Genomic DNA, 20,411 nt, shown 5'->3' on the forward strand with positions numbered 1-20,411 from the left:
CCTGAGTTATCGCTCACAAGTGTACTTACTATGGCTTTCATACGGGGATTTCGATAATTAAGTGTGCACCCAAAATTATTTAGATCGTCGTATGGTCGACATGGTTCGTCCATTGTGTGGTTTAAGAGACATATTTATTTTGAATATTTAACATAGATGTGTAAATAAATTTGTTGACTTTTACCAATATTGACAAAACAGTATTAGCGGTTGAAAATTTCGGGATTGACTTTTTTTTTAATAAGTAGGAAAAATGGGTACATAATTGAAGCAACAAAATCCGACGGTATAAATCAAGGTGATAAAAACAATATGAAATGAGATTTGAAGTCAAGTGTTATCAAGATAATTGTCAAGTCTATACATCGAGGCATTAAATAACATCGATAAATGAAATCCGATAAGTGAAACGAGAATCCAAAGTGTGAAAATGAGAAATCCGATAGACGTAAATGAGAAACCAAAAGTGAGTACATGAGGTCGGGGTAACCAACGTTACAATTAACAATAATGTCGTACAATGAGTTTCATACATGTACAAACTTGAGGTTATAAGTAATTGAGAATATGATTGTGTGAAATCACGAGGATGAGGTGAGTTTCTTTGGGGTGACGCATACGTGCATCAATATGAGTAAAATAGCATATAGTTAACAACCAAAACAATCGATGAAATGTGATAAAACGTGAATATGGCCACTATTGTGAAACCATTTATATAATCGTAATTATAATAACGGTTTCTAACAGCGCCAAAACCTGTAGACAGCCACACATAGGCCGTCAATAGATTAGATAAAATGATATAGAATAACGTATAGAATCGCGTTTACATAAATGCCCAAATGAAAATAACATAGTCATCAAAATATCGTTTAAAAGATAAACGAGATTTTGGTGAAGTTAAGGTTTTAAAAGTATTACACAAATTGTTATTGAATAGTTTGCATTCGGTCACGAAAATCAAAACACAACAATGAAATCTCATGTGCAAAATATTGTCATCGAAACATCTCATCAAATGAAAATAAAATCGCAAAATTGTGAGACTCGAATTTAATGACTAAATATGTAAATCGCGTTTTATATGCTCTTTGAAAATATAAGAATACCATCGAAAATGAAGTCTCAAGTAAAATCGTTTTATTGTTTCCAAGAAAATGTATATAATAACAAGCATCGCGGTAATGTGTAGTTAGAGAAATGTGTAAATCGTTATCAAATGAAAGCCGTGCAAGCCAAATTGTTAAAGGAAATTGTATACATAAAGCAGTTGTGATGAAAAATATTCATGAAATAATGCTTGCGATAATAAGAAATAATAGTTTGCGTAAATCGTTATTGAGAAAAACTTTGTGTAAAACATAAATTATTTATAAACGCGTCCCAAAAAAATGCCATGGTCATTGAGTTTATGCAATATGGTGAAAGTTGTAATTTATTACTAAATAAATCTTGCATTCAACATTCAAAACGAAACCTCGTATTTATAAAGTCTTATGAGATTTATCACCTTAGGTGACAATATTTATAAATCTTGAAATCACTCATATAATCATTTAATAATCTTTGAAAGCAAATCATCATAATCAAATTTTGTTGTCATGGCAATACAATATATACATATATATACATATTTTTAGAGTGTATAATTTAAAAAAATGATTATTTGAACACATGAGGTTGTTATAAATACACTAGTTGTATGTAGGTATACATATATATATAAAAATTTCAGGGAAAAACGAAGCTTGCATGCGTAGGGAGGGGTTTCAGGCTTCGTATGATGAATGGTTTGGAAATTTAGTAGTAAGTGAGAGTGTTTAGGTCGGCTTGGATAGTTGAGTTTTCTTGAGTTGAATCGATGGGGTTTGTTGAATTTAGGTCGTTTGAATGGTTTAGGCTTAGCTGATTTGTGTGAGTAGTGGTTGGGCTATTGGGTGAGGTTTGGCTTATTTGAGCTTGGGTTAAGTTGGTGGGTTGAATAATTTGATCTTGGCTAGTTTGGGTTGAGATTTGATTTATACACGTATTTTGCAAGGAGTGTTTGGGTTACTATTTTAATATCAACTCTATGGTTGGATGGGAAACGGTGTGGTGATATGGTTTGTGACTCGACATAATATGGGTCGAAGGATTTTAAGTCATAGTTGGGTAAGCCTTGGTTTTTATATGTTCAAGGCATTTGTGAGTGTGTTTGTCGGTGTCTTTGAAGTATTAGGATAGTGAGTTTGATAGGTTTTCGTGGTGTGGGAGTGTCGGTAGTTAGGGTCTTTTGTTGGGTTGATTTTTGTATATCTTGGACTTGCATGGGGTTTGGGTAGGTGAGGGTATACTTTTGGATGTTTAGGTTTCGTTCATATTGAGGAAAGATTTGAGTGCGCGGGAAAACTTTTAAAGTGTAAGGATGGTTTGATTTAAGGCGGTAGTTTGAGATGGGATACGGGTGTTTGGGGACTTGGTTGTGTTTAGGGAGATTTTTTTTTGACTAATAATAAGTATTAAACTGAAAATATCATAATTTATAAATAATGTTTTGAGGTATCCATGAAAATTTTGATAATTAAAATTAAAATTTAATATATATATATATATATAAATATATATATTATACAGATATAATTTTTTTGAGATCCGAGCGTGTGAGTCACATACTTTTTTTATAAAGATTACAATAAAAAAAATTTTGCTTATGAGGAAATTTAAAATACGTAAATTGAATGTCAAAATTTGTTATGAGGTATCAATATTAAATGATGAATGTCGTTTTTGGGAAAATACAAAGTTGCGTAATGAAAATCTTTTACCAAGTTCATTATTTAATATCGTGTAACGAAAATATCATGGTAAGTTAGAATGACCGGAATTGTAAATCGAGAAATCACGAGTAAACGATTTTTTTTGGTCTTTAAAGTAAAATTTCTATGAAGTTTTACTTGAGGATTTCGAGAAAGTTACAAACTATAAGTTTGCGAATTTTCTTGAAAAATCAAAGCGAAACTACCATAAGAAAATTAAAACGAGTTGTATCATAAGATGCAAGTTTTGTTGGTGAAAATTTATAATGAAGCAGAAATGCATAATGAAAGTTGTTGTAAAATAGATTTTAGGTAATGAGAATTTTACCATGGATATTATGTAATATAATTAAAACGTCGTGAAAAGTTGAAATAATTAATATTGTGGAAGGATCGTTCAAAATAAACGGAATAGTTATAAAAAATGAAATTTTATACTAATTTTGTACAAGGACTTTAAAGAAAATTTAAAGTTTATATAATAGAAGATTTACTTGAAAGTTCAAAGTAACATTTATCATGAAATCTTTTTAATATGATAAAATTTATATAAGATTTTCGTTTGTAAATCGTCTTAATGAAAATATATGACATATTAAAAATCATTATTAATAGATCAAACTATATATATACATATATTTATTTTTTTTACTTATATCGAAGAGATTTTAACTAACGAAATTTGCAATAAAAATCCTTGTGAAATCAAAATAAGAAAATTGGTGTAAAACTTCATATAAAATCGAGATATAAAAGAATTATTCACAATATAAAAAAATATAACATTTATAAATAACGATGGCAACAAATATAATAAAACGGAATACAACGTCATGTCGAAACACTAGTCCACGAACCACCGCGGTCCTATTGTTTCAACACCGAAAATTAGGATGGCGAACGGAACGCTCGCATTCGACTACTTAAAGTGGTCATCTCATATGAGACAATCTTTAAGGAGATTTGAAACAACAGGATCCAAGTTAAGCTCGTGATCCATAAAACATAATAAAAACTAATGTTTTTGCGTTTTAAGGTAAGGATACCTTGGATACTACGAAAGTGTGTGTATGTGTATTTTTATGATTTGATAAAATAAATAAGTATATAAATAAACAAGTGCATTGAACAATCAAGTAGGTTAAACATATATAAGGACCCTAAAGTAAAGACTATACTAGGTCGTTACGTCTAACCACCTATCCTATAGTCTTGTGGCTCTGATATCAATCTGTCACACCCCGACCAATGGCGGCGGAATATGCCGAGGTGCAACATGATTGGACAAATACACAAGACACTACTTAAAGTGACAATATTTATTTAACTCATTTTATTTCAACAAATCAATAAACAACACATCTCGTCTACACAAACAAGTTGAATACAAGTAGCAATTATATTGTTCGTTTTACTAATATCTTAATAGCCTTGGTAACGTTTTCGTCAAGTCCTCGAGTCAACAAAAGTTAAACCTGTAGCATTTCATAAAATAAAGTTTATCAACACAAAGGTTGGTGAACAATTCATAAGTTTGAGCATGTAAATATATAGTAATAAAAAGCCACAAAACTTTATACAAAACGATAAATAAAAGCAACAACTTGGATAAATTGACAATCGCTAATAGAATTACGTTAGCTTCACCTAGCTATAAGGGGTTGCCAAGTAGTCTAGGATTTAATAGAATATCGTTAATTGCATTACGTTAACGACACCTTGTTACGAGGGGATGCCAAGTAGTCTAGGATTTATAGATTCAACCAACCGAAAGCGATAAACACATAGACATATAGCATAGAACACCAAATCAAGCAAGTATTTAAGTAATGTATACAATCACGTTTGTGGGTTTAAGATTCAAGTAAATAAAGCATTTAGTTTGATAAGTATGAAATGTCACCCCAAAACGGAAGATGGAAAAAGGGGTATGAAAGTACTCACCTCGATTGATGAATTGAGAAACTAATAAGTGATTGACATATAGGAAGCTTGTAAACGAAACGAACGAATCCGACTTGAAAGTTAATTGAAAACGAATAAATAAAATATATTAATGAACTTGAACTTTAGTTGAAACTACATTTGAAACATTGGACGAGAACTCGTATCCGACCGAGAACTCTGTGGCCGAGAACTCATGGGCCGAGAACTTTTTTGGCCGAAATTTCAGGTTGACCAAGAACCACATGGTTGACCACAGATTCTTAAATTTTGCCGAGAACCCTCAGGTCCAATGTTTTCAGTTCATTTCTCCATCATAATCATTTTTTTTTCTCGTCACTGCTAACTGTTTTATGGTTTATAACCAGAATTTCAATTACCCTTTAACTGCTTTACACCCGCCACTAAGCCAATATCTAGATCTAATCCGTTTTAGGCATAAAGTTTGGACCTTTATAAGTTTAAAACGTTCTAGGCTAGATTTAGGGTTTTGAGCTAGAGTCCAGTTGGGCCCAAGTACCATAATGGACAGTGGGTTAAGCCCATATCTAAAATAAAGCAAACCAGCCCATTAACTTAGGCTTAGCAAATAAACCCAGCTTAGAAAATAACTTAAAATGTTAATGGAAAATGTGTTAAGACAGTTAATGAAAATAAAATTTTTCCAAGCTGACCTGGCAGCTTAACCTCAGCTAGGGGCTCTGCCCCTTGGACCCCGCTAGGGGCTGCCGCCCCTAGAACCCTGCTGCCTGGAGCGCTGGCCCGGACCCCCGTTCATTGTGAGTTATGTAAAGATAGAAATACGTTATGAGTAGCAATAGTTAATTTATACATGTAAATATTATACAGTTAGCCGTGCACAGCTCAAGAAGGGAATAACTATTAACGGTGAATGTAACCACATTCAGGTGAGTTTCTAGCCCCATTTATGTGTTATGTTTTCGGGGCTGTGTGCATACTCGATGTGATTGTTAATGCATTTATCCTAAGTGATAAGTGTATGCCTTATGTGATTATGTGAAAGGTAAGAATGATGGCTTGTCGGTACATGAACGATCTTCGGATATTGCACGTGCTGCCAAGATATAATGTTATGTATAAGCTATGAATGATATGTACGTATGTTATGAATGAATGTAAGAGATAGAAAGGTAGAAAAGGGACTGGACCCTAATAATATCTAAGGCAGAAAAGGGACCGAGCCCTTTAATAATCTCGAGGCAGAAAAAGGGACCGGACCCAGATAACTTCCGAGGCAGAAAAAGGGACTGGACCCTAATAATATCCAAGGCAGAAAACGGGACCGAACCCTAATAATATCCGAGGCTGAATAGAATAGAGTAAAGTAGAATTTGATTTATGAAAGTATGAATGGAAGTATGTATGTATGTATGTATGTATGTAAAGTATGTTATGTTATTAACTAGAACTCACTCAGCGTAGCTGACTTTTAGTATGCACGCAGGTGAGTAGAATGAGACAGCTCGCTTGAAGTGAAAACGTGGCATTGAATAAGAGGCTGACATCGGAAGAAGTTTATGTTTAATATTATGTTATTTTGAAAGACAAGGTGTTTATTCTAAGACAAGTTATGGATTAATGTAATGTTTATGAAAGTTTTTATATTCCGCGAATGTTTTTATTAACTCTGATGACTAGAACTATGTGAATGAGTAAATCCAACGTCCAAATGTGAGGCACCGGTAACGAGGCCTTACATTAATGATTTTAAATACATAGCTTGACCAAAATATAAGTAGTATCTTTGTTGCTTAATTTATTCTTAACTAATAAATAATTAATCTTCATAACATATTTTTTTCCAATTAAATACATAATTTTACTAATTACTAACAAACTTTTAAAGTTTTCCATATTTTTCAATGTCAACAAATTTTCCATTTGTTTATATTTGACCATTTTTAATTACGCATAAATGTTAAAATTAATATCTAAAAATAAACCCCCAAATTAATAATTTCAATTTTCTATTCGAAATTCAAATTAGAATCATTATTATAACTTACTTTTAATTTTAATGTTACTGAAAATATAGTAAGCGTTGCTTAAATACGGAATTTGAGATAAATCATTTCGAATTTATATTTAAATTTCAAATTTTAAATAGTCACTATAATTGCTTAATCTATGGTTAATAGTCATAACATATTAAAACCTGATTAAATGCGGAATTTTACAACTTAAATACAAGCTTTTAAAGTTTTCCATAGTCTTCAATCTCAATAACTTTCCATTCTTTTATATTTGACCATTTTTATTATGCCTAAATGTAAAAAATAATCTAAAATAAACCTCCGATTATAATGCTTCAAAAATCAAAAATCTTTCCATAATATTTTGAAGTTGACTAATTAACCATTTTTTTATATTTTGTAATTATTTTGAAACAGGTTGTTTTAATTTTAAAAGAATATCAAATTTGTTCGGTATGAATTCGTGTCATCACAAGTTATTTTTAAGTTATACTATTTTTTTAACTAAAAAGACATCTTCATTTTTCATATATAAATCATTTCGTAACCAAATTTGACAAAATATGAATATTCAAATTAAACCGAAACTGACACGTTAATATTCAAATTTAATATTCAGATTTAGACAAAAACTGACATCATAATTAACTCTATCACATCCTTACGAAGTTTATCTAAATCATCTACAAATAAAAACCGTGTAATAATTTTGTCAAACAACTTCTATTAAAGCATATGATAATATGATGACTATCTGTATATAATTCTTATCATAAAATTCATTCTTTCATTCCAAGGATGTATATAAAGATTTATGATTTGTTTATAAGCTTGTGGATTGTATTTGTACCTTTATTTCTCTTATTAACAATACATTGAATTTGATTTTGTAGTGATTTTAGTTTTCTTTTTTGCAAGTATAAAAATTACAGCACATTTCTTTCTATTTCGATGATTGTTTAATAAACAAGACTTTATGACTTCATATATCATGATGTAGTTTATATTGATATATCTTTTTGGCCTCATGGTTTAAGTTAGAAAGATGTTTTAAGTTGGCAATTTACTTTGTATGTTATTTTGTTTTACTAAAAACAACATTGTAATACCTTCTAATGAATGTAAAATTATTTGTTCTTATAAATATTACACTATCAATTTTTTATTATTATTATCATCATCATCATCAATGTCGCTATATAATATATATATTTATATACAATTTTCATGCGTATGATACACATGTTACTAGCCATTGAAAGATATTGAAATTGTTTATTATTGTTTGAGTCTTTGTCTCCAATTCTTCCAACGTTATAGAAAGACATTTTTTAATATGTGACAACATTTTTTTCTAAAAATCATTTTTATACACATAAAATGTATAATAATATCGGTATGAAATATTTGTTTAAAATAAATCAAACACCAAGGTTTGGTTTGCAAATTCTAATTTATAATTAATAGTATATAAATATATCAAAAACTTATTATAAAAGTCATAAATAAAACTAACTATATAATATAACTTAATTTACATATTACATGTAATATTTTTTTTTACTTTTATTATAACTTCCATTCGTGTGTAACACGAGATTTCATTATTAAACATGTTATTACATTAATGGTATATTTTATTTGGATGACATTGGTTTTTTAAAGTTCAGGTGGTGAAGCAAAATGAGTTTCTTTTGTTAGAATATTTAAAGAAGTTGATGGTTGTTTAATATGAAAGAACATGTTTAGGTCTTTTGTTTATTTTTTGGGTGGTTTGGTGCACACTAACTTATTGTAACTTTAAACTTTTAATATCTAGACATTGTAAATGGTTAATGTTTTGGTCTGAAAGTTGAAGAAATTTTGTGTTTCTTAATTTGTTGTTTAAATTTATTATGTTTGTTGACATGTTTTTCCACCTGTGTGTAACACGGGTCTACACCCAAACTGGCCCGAAATCAAACGATTTTTACAAAAGAAAAATCGTAAGTCCGAAGACAGGCCAGATATATTGTGTAGGTTGTTCAAGATGAAGCTTGATTCGTTAATGAAAGATTTAAAGGATAGAGATTTGTTTGGAAAGCTTCAAGCAGGTAATTGTGTGGTTTTAGTTCGTTATCATAATTTTTAAAATGTTAATATTCATTACCATTGTCAAAATTATGTTAGTATACCATATATCGTTAACATATATTATATTGGTATTCAATAACTTATATAATCTACTACTACCTGTCATGTGCAGTTGTTTACACAATTGAATTTCAGAAACGAAGATTGCCCCATGCACATATATGCCTTTTTTGCATTCCGATCACAAAATTTATAATCCGGAGAATATAGAAAAATTTATCTCAGCCAAAATTCCAGATAAGAATGAAGACCTGGAGTCGTATTCGCTTGTAAGCGACCACATGATGCATGGTCCTTGTGGTGTTGCTAACCCTAAATGCTCTTGCATGGTCAATAACTCATGTTCTAAAAAATTCCCAAAAAATTTCAGAATGAGACACCAAGTGATTATAATGGGTTTCCTATTTATCGAAGAAGAGATTTGGGTAATGTTGTTGTGAAGTCTGCAGTCAATTTAGACAACAGACATGTTGTTCCATATAACAAGAAATTGTTAAAAAAATATCAGGCCCATATCAATGTTGAATGGTGTAATCAAGAGGGTTCGATAAAGTATTTGTTTAAGTACATTAATAAAGGCCTGGATCGTGCTACTATATCACTTGTACAAGAAAAGACTGACAATCAAGATGAAGAGGTAGACGAAGCTAAGGCGTTTTATAATTGCAGATATCTATCTGCATGTGAGGCTGCATGAAGAATTTTTTCTTTTGACGTCCGTTATAGAGTTCCTTCTGTTACCCGGCTACTGTTTCATTTACCTGGACAACAAACAGTTGTGTTCGTAGATGATGATGATGCGGAAGATGTTTTAAACAAGCCGATTTATGGTTCTTCAAGATTCACTGCTTGGATGGAGTGTAATGAGAAATATAGTCTTTCTCGAACGCTAACTTACATTGAGCTTCCAAAAAAATTTGTTTCGAAACAAGATGAACGACATTGGGACCTACATAAACGAGGTTTCTCTATTGGTCGTGTTCATCATGTTCCCCCAGCTTTCAATGAAGCATACTATCTAAGAATTTTGTTAAACACGGTTAGAGACCCTACGTTCTTTGAAGATATTCGTACTGTTGATGGTGAAGTGTGTGCTACTTATAGAGATGCTTGTTATAAAAGAGACCTTTTAGACGATGACAACGAGTATATAGAAGCTATTGAAGAAGCAAGTCATACTGCAAGTGGTTATTATTTACGAAGTTTATTTGCTACAATGTTAATCACATATAGTTTATCTAGACCGGATGATGTATGGGAATAGACTTGGCCGTATTTAATTGATGGCATTCTTTATAAACAACAAAATGAGCAAAAAATCCAGGTATCAAATAATTAGAAATTCTTATCTTTTTAAATACTTTAAGACATTACCAAATATGCTTAGTAAAAACTCAGTTTTATTCTGTTGTGATTCGTTATAGATTTGGTGCTTTTAGAGGCAAAACTAAAGAACCTCGCGTTACTTGAAATTCAAAACTTCCTACTCCGAAATAATTATACTCTGCGTTATTTTCCTACAATGCCTTTCCCTGATGAGGATTCTATCTTTGAATCAACAAATCGTTTTATGAACGAGGAGCTAGCTTATGATACACAAGTCATGACTGATGAGTTTCAACGACTTTTTACTTCATTAACGGCTGAGCAACGAGATGTGTATAATAAAATGATGAAAGCAAATGATCCAAAGAAGGGGGTATTTTCTTTGTGTACGATTATGGAGGGACGGGGAAAACTTTTTATTTGGAAGACATTATCGGTTTCCATAAGATCTAAAGCTAAAATAGTTTTAAACGTTGCCTCCATCGGTATATCTTTGTTACTTGAGGGAGGTAGAACCGCTCACTCTAGATTCCTTGTTCAATAACAAGGAATCCAGATATTTGCAACATAATGAGTAAAACGGATCTGATTATTTGGGGCGAGGCTCATATGATACATAAACATGCTTTTGAAACCTTGGATAGGACTTTAAAAGATGTTTAAAAAGTGGTAACCGTAACACTTATGAACATCCATTTATGGGTAAAGTTATTGTTTTTGGAGATGATTTTAGACAAATCCTACAAGTAGTACAAAACGGATCACGTAGTGACATTGTTAATGCTTCACTTAGTTCATCCTACATTTGGTCCAAATGCAAGGTTCTTAGGTTAACAAAAAACATGAGGTTAATGGTCGGATGTCAGGTGTAACGCCCCGTTACCGGTGCCTCACTTTGGACGTTGGATTTACTCATGAACACAGTTCTAAATATCAGAGTTAATTAAAACATTCGCAGAATATAAAAACTTTCATAAAACATTTCATAACAAACCATATCTTGTCTTAAAACAACATCTCGTCTTTCAAAATAAACAAAACATTAAACTTAAACGTCTTGAGCCTCCCGATGCCAGCCTCTTATTCAATGCCACGTGTCCCCTCAAGCGAGCTGCCTCATTCTACTCACCTGCGTGCTACTAAAAGTCAGCTACGCTGAGTGAGTTCTAGTTAATCACATAACATACAATACCTTCATAACTAGACACTTTCATACTTTCGTTTATAATATACTTACTTACCTTCGCACTTTCTTTCTTTCATATACTTACCTCATGTTTTAAAGAGCATTACGCCCTATAACCTCCGCATATATTATTAGGGTATGCAACCCTTTAACCTTCGCATATATTATTAGGGTATGCAACCCTTTAACCTTCGCATATATTATTAGGGTATGCAACCCTTTATCCTTACCTTACCTTTCATTATCATATCCATACATTTAATACCTTACACAACATAATCGTACATACTTTCGTATTCACATACACATATCATACATACTACACTATACTTGCCTTAACAGTACGTTCAATACCCGAAGGTCGTTCACGTACTGTCAAGCGTACATACATAACTATCAAGGCATACACTTAACATTTAAGGTAAGTGTATTAACATTCACGTCGAGTATGCACACAGCCCCGAAAACATAACAAGGAAAATGGGGCTAGAAACTCACCTGAAGTCGGTTACGTTCACCGTTAATAGTTATTCCTTTCTTCAGTTGGGCACGGCTAACTATATAATAATTACATGCATCAATTAACTATCACTACTTAGAATGTGTTTCTAGGTTGATTATTGCCCGCAATGAACGGGGGTCCGGGGGCAGCGCCCCTGGCAGCGGGGTCTAGGGGCGGCAGCCCCTAGCAGGGTCCAAGGGGCAGAGCCCCTGGCTTGGGTTGAGCTGCCAGGTCAGCTTGGAAAAATTTTATTTCCATTAACTGTCTTAACACATTTTCCATTAAGATTTTAATCCACCGCCGGTTGTTGTCCAACAACCGCCAGTTATACAACAAGCTAAACAACAACAACAACCCCCGGTTGTTGTGAATCACTCCAAGATAAACCAATTACAACTAATTAGATAGTGGTAAGCGGGTGTCGAACACAGAGAGTTTGAGGAAAATGTGTTACTAAGTAGCCTTGTAATTAATCTATATTAAACTAAATGCAGAAAAATAAATTCAAAGATTTGGTTGTTTGGTTTTGATAACAAAAAGAACTAACGCAATAAACGAGTTTTAATCAATATGCCAAAATATGCCTTCCCTCGGTTTCAGGTTTCCATGAATGTTACGGTTAATGTTTAACTGAGATGAACAATAGGTAAAGTTTGTGTTTATGTAAACGAATGCGATAAATGAAGATCAAGTACTTGGATTAAACAACGCAAGGTGATCACTCAAAAACCAATTAGTTTATCCAACCCTAAATCCCTCCGGATAGATCTCGATTACTTAAAGAACCAAGAACTGACGGTTTAGAACACAAAATCGATAAACTAATAATCTATCAATCAATACATCAACACCATAATAATTTAATCAATATGATCAAACTAATATCTCAGAAATTGTCTAAACAATCAACCAAACAAACATAATAAACCTTACAATCCGAGGGAAAACACAAAGGAATTTAGCCACACATGTTTCGGTTTATCATCCCTTCGATTATCATTTGCATAAGAATCAAAATTGAGTTTCTAATGATTACCACACTTGATATTGATTGATTGTCTCTCCAAATCGCCCTTAGGTGTTTCTTATATGAAAAGATAAGATAATAATAAGAATGTCAAAAGCCAACCCTAAAACGAGTTTATAAGGCCGTTACAAGTTTCAGCGTCAGTCCCACCGTAAGCTACTGTGGTCACCGTAGCTTACGGTGGCTTCCAAAAACCCTACGGTGGCTTAAAACTGCCTTACGATGACCATTTTCATCAGGTCCCACCGTAGCTTACGGTGGCTACCGTAAGCTACGGTGGCTTTTAACAAAGCCACCTTGTTTTCGTCATAACTTTCTCGTTTCAACTCCGTTTTCTTCACCGTTTTCGCCCACGTTCTCGTAATTACATCCTCTATCTTCTCCTACCTGCAATTATATGAGTAACCATAGTCAACTAATTCCACAAAATAAACCAATTCAAAACATGATTATTAACGACTTTAAATCACTTAAGGGTTGTCCCATGGACCACCCGTCACCCAATCTTCTCTAGGTTCAAGTTTCAAAACCAAACGCTTATAAAAACGTAAACTTTAAAGGTCAAGAACATACCTTTTGTGTTCGTTTGGATCTTGTTTAGCTTGTTTATGAACTCTAGATCTTGTATAAGCTTGTATAATAAAGATCTACACGAACTAGCGTCCACTTGATCTCGGATCCCTCTCTACTCTCTCGGCCGTAAGTGTGTGTAATGGTATGTGTGTTTTTGGAGTGTGTTGGCAAATATGGAAAGATGGAATGAGGATTAGGGTTTTAGGGTGGTTTAAGGGGTTTTTATATCCCTTAAAGCCAATGGACCTAAGGCCCATTACCCTTTAATCCACCATAATTAATCCAAGTCCATGATCCTTTATTAAACACTAGCTAATATTATTTAACGCTCGACAACTTAACGAAATCTTCCTTTATTTAATATTATAATATTTATGACGTTAAATCAGGCATCAGATTTGGAAGAGACCAGTAGATTTTGCCGAATGGTTGTTGGAGCTTGGTGAAGGAAAACTTGGCGGTGACAATGACGGTAACGCCATTATAGATATACCAGATGATCTTTTGATTAGTGATTCATCCGATTATTATTGAAAAATTTTTAATGATATTTCATCTTTTCAAGAAAGGGCCATACTTGCACCTTTGAATGAGGTTGTCCAAGACATTAATGACAGATTTTTGTCTTTGTTTCCTGGAGAAGAAGTTGAACATCTCAATTATGATAGTATAGAAAAGTCTGATGGTGTTGGTCCTGGTTTCGATCCAGCATTACACTAACCGAATTTTCTAAATGGTTTAAAGATGTCTGGTATGCCTAATCATATATTGGTTCTAAAAGTTGGTGTGCCAATAATATTACTAAGGAATATAGATCATAAGAACGGTTTATGCAACGAAACTAGATTACAAGTAATTAACTTCGGGAGGTGTTTTATCGAAGTAAAGGTTATTTCAGGTACTAACATTGGGTTTCACACTTATATAACTCGTAGTGGTCTAACTCCTTCAGATAAGAAACTGCCATTCAAATTGAAACGAAGACAGTTTCCTGTTGCGGTTTGTTTTGCAATGACCATTAATAAAAGTCAAGGCCAATCACTAGCAAGAGTTGGCATATACCTGCAAGAACCAGTTTTTACACATGGTCAACTATATGTGGCTTTGTCACGAGTGAAGAGTAGAGACGGTGTTAAAATGCTTATATTAGACAAGGAAGATAAGTTACAAATAAAACTACAAATGTGGTTTATAAGGAACTATTTATTAATTTGTAATTATAAAATGGATGTTATTTTAGTTGAATGTTATATTTTTACATTATTTATATTTCACTTGATGTTAGAAAAGTGTAAATGTTACATTATTTATATTTTTCTACCCGTGACGCCCACGAGTCAATAACCTAGTACATATATATATATGTATATATATATAGCCAGAGTAAAGATATCCTAAATACACAAAAATTTTCGTTCTAAAAAAACAAAAAATTAACTTTCTTAAAACCACATAGTGTACATATATAACCGAAAACTATATACTAAAAAATAATAGCATCCGTTAAAAACGGGTGTTACAAAGAATACAACATCACTTATCAAAATAATAATAATAATAATAATAATAATAATAATAATTTTGTCTTTTAAATAACTGTTTCCACGTTAAAACAAAAAGATCATTCTCAGGAAAACGACTCTGGTTCCGTTTTTAATCTCTAAAATTATGAATATATTTTGAAGATAATAATAACAATAATAAACTGACGCCTCATTTCATCCTCTGAAAATTGGAACAATGCTGAGCACAGAATGCATGCACATTTCTCCTGTATGTTGAAATTCATCTTCAGCATCATCTCCTTCCACTCAATATCAGGTTCGTCTTCTCGTTTTTATTATTATTATGATGATGATTTTCACGTTCGTTGTATGAATATTTGACAATTTATTGATTGAATGTAGGTTAGGTTAGGTTAATTTAGGGTGAAAGAAAGAAAGAAGATGCCGACGAGTCATGCAGGTTCTTCTTATTCACGTAGAAGCAGAAGCATGGCCTTAACATCTTCCAACAGAAACAACAAGCTTCCTCATAATGGAATACCTGATCACCGCAGATCCCTTAGCTCCGCTCGTTTCATGTACGTATGTTCTTCTAATCATTCGATCGGTTAGAAGAATCTCAAAAGGTTTTTGAGGCTTAGTTTGATGTGCTACTTATTTCATCGATACATTAAACTACTTTTTGTTAGATAATCACATATATATTAGGTTTAAAATGTGTGCTCTTACACTCTATCAAATGACTGAATAATTCTGTATTTAACTGATTATCCGAGTAATTTAACCTGTTTAGCCAAAAAGTACACTATGCAATTTTATACCTTTTAAAAACAATTAAAATTAGGAGGCAAGGGTTCATCATTTCTCATTCTTGATACATATAACTGTCACGCTCAAACCATCAAAGCCAAGTGTTAAACGAGTCGTTTTCATGTTTAATATTTGTTTTAATCATGTTGTCTCTAACCTGTTAAACACGATAAGCCACGAATGGCCAGCCCTAACCTAATTTGAGAGACGTATACCTCTTATTTACAATATGAATCTCATTTTTTTCACAGCAATGCCCAAATTAGTCATTCTGTTTATCAATTTCCTCAATAATAGGAATTTGTCAAATACTTACACAATGATTATCAGATTACTACAATCTAATGCAGCTCATTTTATTACAACTAACTTGTCATTGATTGTACTTTACAAGAAAATATACTCACTTTCAAAAATCACATCCAAAACGAATAACATAATGCAAAATATACATTTGACTACATGCTGGCATTTATAATATATAGGGGATTAACGGGAGAGCGTACAGTGAAGCGTTTACGTCTCTCAAAGGCATTAACCGCACCTGACACCACAAGCATTTATGAAGCATGCAAACGAATGGCCGCTAGAAAAGTTGACGCTCTTTTGGTTACTGATTCAAGATCTTTACTATGTGGGATATTGACAGACAAGGTTAATTGGTCTTAAAGTTAACATGAAATTCCTTCAGTTCGTTGACTAATAATATTTACTAAGTATCAGTTGTGATGAATACAGGATATTTCAACAAAAGTTATTGCTCGTGAGCTTGATTTCGAGACCACACCCGTGTCGAAAGTAATGTCAAGAAACCCCGTTTTTGTACTTGCTGATACTCTTGCTGTTGAAGCACTGCAAAAGATGGTCCAAGGTTATTATCAATCAATCAATCAGTTATGTAATACAGATTAAATATAATTTAACAAATTGAAATGTTTAAAATATGCAGGAAAATTCAGACATTTGCCTGTTGTAGAACATGGTCAAGTTATTGCTTTACTTGACATAGAAAAATGTTTGTATGATGCAATCGCGCGTATGGAACGCGCTGCTGAAAAAGGGAAAGCTATTGCAGCTGCTGTTGAGGGTGTTGAGAGGCATTGGGGGTCTTCTGTTTCAGGTTAACTGAAATTTAATAATTTATTACCCTATTTAACTTCTACACTTCAATAGTGAATAAGTTTTTTTGTTTTCCTAAAGTCACTGAGCTTTTGTCAGTTGTTCCAGTCCTATACAATTGGTTCAAAAATAGCCTGCACAGAAATTTTTTGTATTAACAATAAAGGGTATTTCAAGTATTTTACAAAAACTTAACATAATTTCAACGTCCATTCACTTTAAGAACAATTTATGTTATGTTGGAGTGAACAAAATCTTTTTTTCCTTAACTAGTAACTCCTGTTTCAAGTTAATTGGAAAATAATTATCACTTATTTGTGGCCACAATTCATATATGTTCTATTTGCCTCACTTAATTGTAAATGATTTAACATTTATTAAAAAAGTTACATAGGAATGGAACCCCTAATGAAAGCTGAGAACAAGACAACTTGACATTTACATTTTTTTAAATATATGAATATATAATCATACAGGTTCCAACAAGTTTGTGGAATCACTTCGCGAGCGAATGTTTAGGCCATCTTTATCGACCATAATCTCCGAGAATGCAAAGTAGGTAATACCCTTTACTTTATTTACTTTTTTATATTCTTTTGTGAAATTGTTCATATGGAAATATATCTATGATTCTCACATAATAATATTAGTTACATTTACCAGGGTTGTCACAGTTTCACCATCTGATACAGTGGTAACCGCAACAAAAAAGATGCTTGAGGGTCGCACAAGCTCAGCTGTTGCGACCGTTGATAATAAGCCAGTTGGGATTTTAACGTGAGTTTTGATTATAAATTATGCATTTTAAAAGAATAGTATTAATAACAAATACAATAACATAACATGATGTTTAACACTTCTTGTTATATCAGATCAAATGATATATTAATGAGAGTGATAGCACAAGATCTTCGCCCTGAAATGATCTTAGTTGAGAAGGTAGTTAATTACCTAATTGTTAAATATCACTTACATGTATGCATGTTTATAAATTAGTCATAATAATTTTATTATGTAGGTGATGACTCATAATCCTGAATGTGCTACACTTGATACACCTATTCTTAATGCCCTGCATAATATGCATGATGGAAAGTATTTACATCTTCCTGTTGTTGATAAAGGTGACTATTTAACATGTTTAATTGTATGATAAATACACGCCATATGCATCTAAAACTAGCAGACCATTTGATGTAGAGGGAGCTGTTGTTGCCATTGTTGATGTTCTTCACATAACTCATGCTGCAGTAACCACAGTAAGTAAACTGTTTAACTTTAACCGAATAAATGATCAACGATCGAAACAAACAATTAAACGAACATGGATTTCTTATTCGTGTTTGTTTGTTAAGAAAATGAATGCGTTCGTGTTCGTTTATATTCGTTTGTTAACAGTATAAATTAGCGGTTAATGAACGTAAATGAACCAACATAGCTGATAAATAGATGAACGAACATACTGAGAAAAAACCAATTAAATGTACATGTGAACAACATTGTGTTGGGCCTAAAAAAGTTATTAAGTAGACTAAATTTCAATGGGTCTAAAAGCTATAATAAAATGAATTGATGAATGTAAACGAACGGACTTAAGTAAACGTCAGCGAACGAACATAAGTGCACGTAAACGAACAAACGTAAATGAACTTAAATGAGTATATTTAAACAAATGTTCATGAACATAAACAAACGAACAAAACTAGTGTTCATGTTTGTTTAACTAAAATGAAGAAAACTTTTTGTTTATGTTCTTTTGTTCGTGTTTGCTCATTAAGCTAATGACATGTTTGCGTTTGTTTTTTGTCCGTTCGTTAACAATATAAATGAACGGTTCATGAACATAAATGCACGAATATAGCTGAAAATAGATGAACTAACTTAAATGAGATAAAAACTAATTATAAGTAAATGTGAACAAAAATCTGTTGGGCCTAAAAAGTTATTAAAATTATTCATAATAATGAACGTAAACGAACGAACATAAAGGAGTATAAATGAGCGTTTGTGAACATAAATGAACAACCAAGAGATGTGCTCGTGTTCGTTCGTTTAACTAAATGAACAAAAAAATGTGTTCGTTTTCCTTCACTTATTAATCAAACGAACATAAAAAAAAAGGGAAAAACTTTCTACAGAACAATTCACTGAAGTTTGGTTCATTCACATACTTTTACAGGGTTATCTAATAACCCTCTTTATATATATTGATAATGGCATTATCGTAATCGTTCTTTTTTACGTTTCTTTTGTTTATTTATTTTCCTGATGTTGTATGAATGAATTAGGTGGGAAATACAGCTGGCATAGATAATGAAGCTGCAAGCTCAATGATGCAGAAATTTTGGGATTCTGCAATGGCAACAAGTCCTGTGGATGAAGATGATGAATTGAGGAGGTTATTACTAATTACCTGTGCTATGCCTATTATTATTATTATTACATTACTTTAATATCTTTTAATGTTCTGTTAGTTAACTCATATAAAAATTGTGATAATGCAGTGAGAGTTCTTTCAGATTTATTAATGATTCAGAATCAGTAAAATCTCTTCCTTATCCTTCACCAACACTACCTAATACGTTCCCGTTCAAAATCCAAGATAAACAGGGCCTGATGCATAGATTTATATGCGGTATGCCTTTTATTTTGTTTTAAATGAGATTAATATATTATGTTCTTTGATTGAAAGGGTTGTTTTTTATTTAGATACTCGAAGTTTGGCAGATCTTATAACTGCAATACTTCAAAGAGTAGGAGGTGACATTGACCGAAGAAACCTCCCACAAATTCTGGTATTACTTTGATTCTTTATTTGAGATACTAATATTCATTATTCTTACTTTATGTTTGTTAATTATAAAACTATCCTCGCCTTGTAGTATGAAGATGAAGACCATGACAACGTTGTACTTGCAACAGATAGTGATCTTGCTACAGCTGTCGAATACGCAAGATTATCTGGGTGGAAGGTGCGTTTTGACTTTTAACCAAATATTAAAACTAGAGGTGGTACAATGAGCGGGTTGGGTAACATGTCAAAACAGATTGGGTTGACCCATAAACATTCTGTTGTCGTTTCTTTTGCAAGTAAAAAATGTGTTAATTATGGTTATAAGTAAGTTTAAATATTTGAAAAAACTGAATCATTAGGCTTTATGCGCTAGATCTAGATTGCGCATGTCATTCAAGTTTCAACCGGTTAGACCCAACCGCTCCTCTTCTGGTTAAATTATTTGGTTTGACCCATTGAAATAAATTGGAACTCAATTCGACCCGTATATAACTTACAAGTAAATGGGTCAAATATATAGGTTCGCTACTTCTTACATACAAATGTCTATGCTATGTAATATGGAAAGCCTTAAAACTAATTTGTTCATTTTTTCTTTCACTTTTAAACGTTTATCTACTACATAAAATATAACTTAAAACATGTATGCACACGTGCAGGTTCTATGATAAGCGAATTTTGTTTATATTTTTTCAAGATG

The 20,411-nt window shown here is 32.3% G+C and overlaps 2 protein-coding genes across 2 annotated transcripts; both read left to right on the top strand.

Annotated features, from left to right (window-relative positions):
- The first annotated feature begins 8,765 nt into the window (after positions 1-8,765).
- LOC143616478 (uncharacterized) lies at positions 8,766-14,017 on the top strand. The gene is made up of 6 exons (XM_077089295.1): positions 8,766-8,829; positions 9,005-9,138; positions 9,240-9,552; positions 9,658-10,056; positions 10,294-10,528; positions 13,873-14,017. Exons 1-6 carry the CDS (start codon positions 8,766-8,768, stop codon positions 14,015-14,017), a joined length of 1,290 nt encoding a protein of 429 aa, XP_076945410.1.
- A 1,376-nt stretch (positions 14,018-15,393) lies between these two features.
- Positions 15,394-19,937, top strand: LOC143616477 (CBS domain-containing protein CBSCBSPB1-like). The gene is made up of 13 exons (XM_077089294.1): positions 15,394-15,566; positions 16,284-16,452; positions 16,537-16,669; positions 16,748-16,918; positions 17,394-17,472; positions 17,581-17,694; positions 17,790-17,856; positions 17,936-18,041; positions 18,118-18,176; positions 19,206-19,315; positions 19,422-19,552; positions 19,627-19,712; positions 19,800-19,937. Exons 1-13 carry the CDS (start codon positions 15,430-15,432, stop codon positions 19,905-19,907), a joined length of 1,470 nt encoding a protein of 489 aa, XP_076945409.1. The 5' UTR covers positions 15,394-15,429; the 3' UTR covers positions 19,908-19,937.
- The last annotated feature ends 474 nt before the right edge of the window (positions 19,938-20,411 follow it).

The sequence above is a fragment of the Bidens hawaiensis genome, unplaced genomic scaffold (assembly GCF_021521415.1).
Source record: "Bidens hawaiensis isolate Kalapana, Puna unplaced genomic scaffold, B.hawaiensis_p1.1 tig00047543_1, whole genome shotgun sequence".
In the NCBI taxonomy this organism is placed as follows: Eukaryota; Viridiplantae; Streptophyta; class Magnoliopsida; order Asterales; family Asteraceae; genus Bidens; species Bidens hawaiensis.

Coding starts and splice junctions, on each gene's coding strand:
- LOC143616477 (XM_077089294.1), top strand. CDS start 15,430: ATGCCGACGAGTCATGCAGGTTCTTCTTATTCACGTAGAAGCAGAAGC. Junction 15,567..16,283: donor CTTAGCTCCGCTCGTTTCAT/GTACGTATGTTC, acceptor TATAATATATAG/GGGATTAACGGGAGAGCGTA. Junction 17,857..17,935: donor AAATGATCTTAGTTGAGAAG/GTAGTTAATTAC, acceptor TTTATTATGTAG/GTGATGACTCATAATCCTGA.
- LOC143616478 (XM_077089295.1), top strand. CDS start 8,766: ATGAAGCTTGATTCGTTAATGAAAGATTTAAAGGATAGAGATTTGTTT. Junction 9,553..9,657: donor TTGCAGATATCTATCTGCAT/GTGAGGCTGCAT, acceptor TTGTGTTCGTAG/ATGATGATGATGCGGAAGAT. Junction 10,529..13,872: donor ACGGCTGAGCAACGAGATGT/GTATAATAAAAT, acceptor ACGTTAAATCAG/GCATCAGATTTGGAAGAGAC.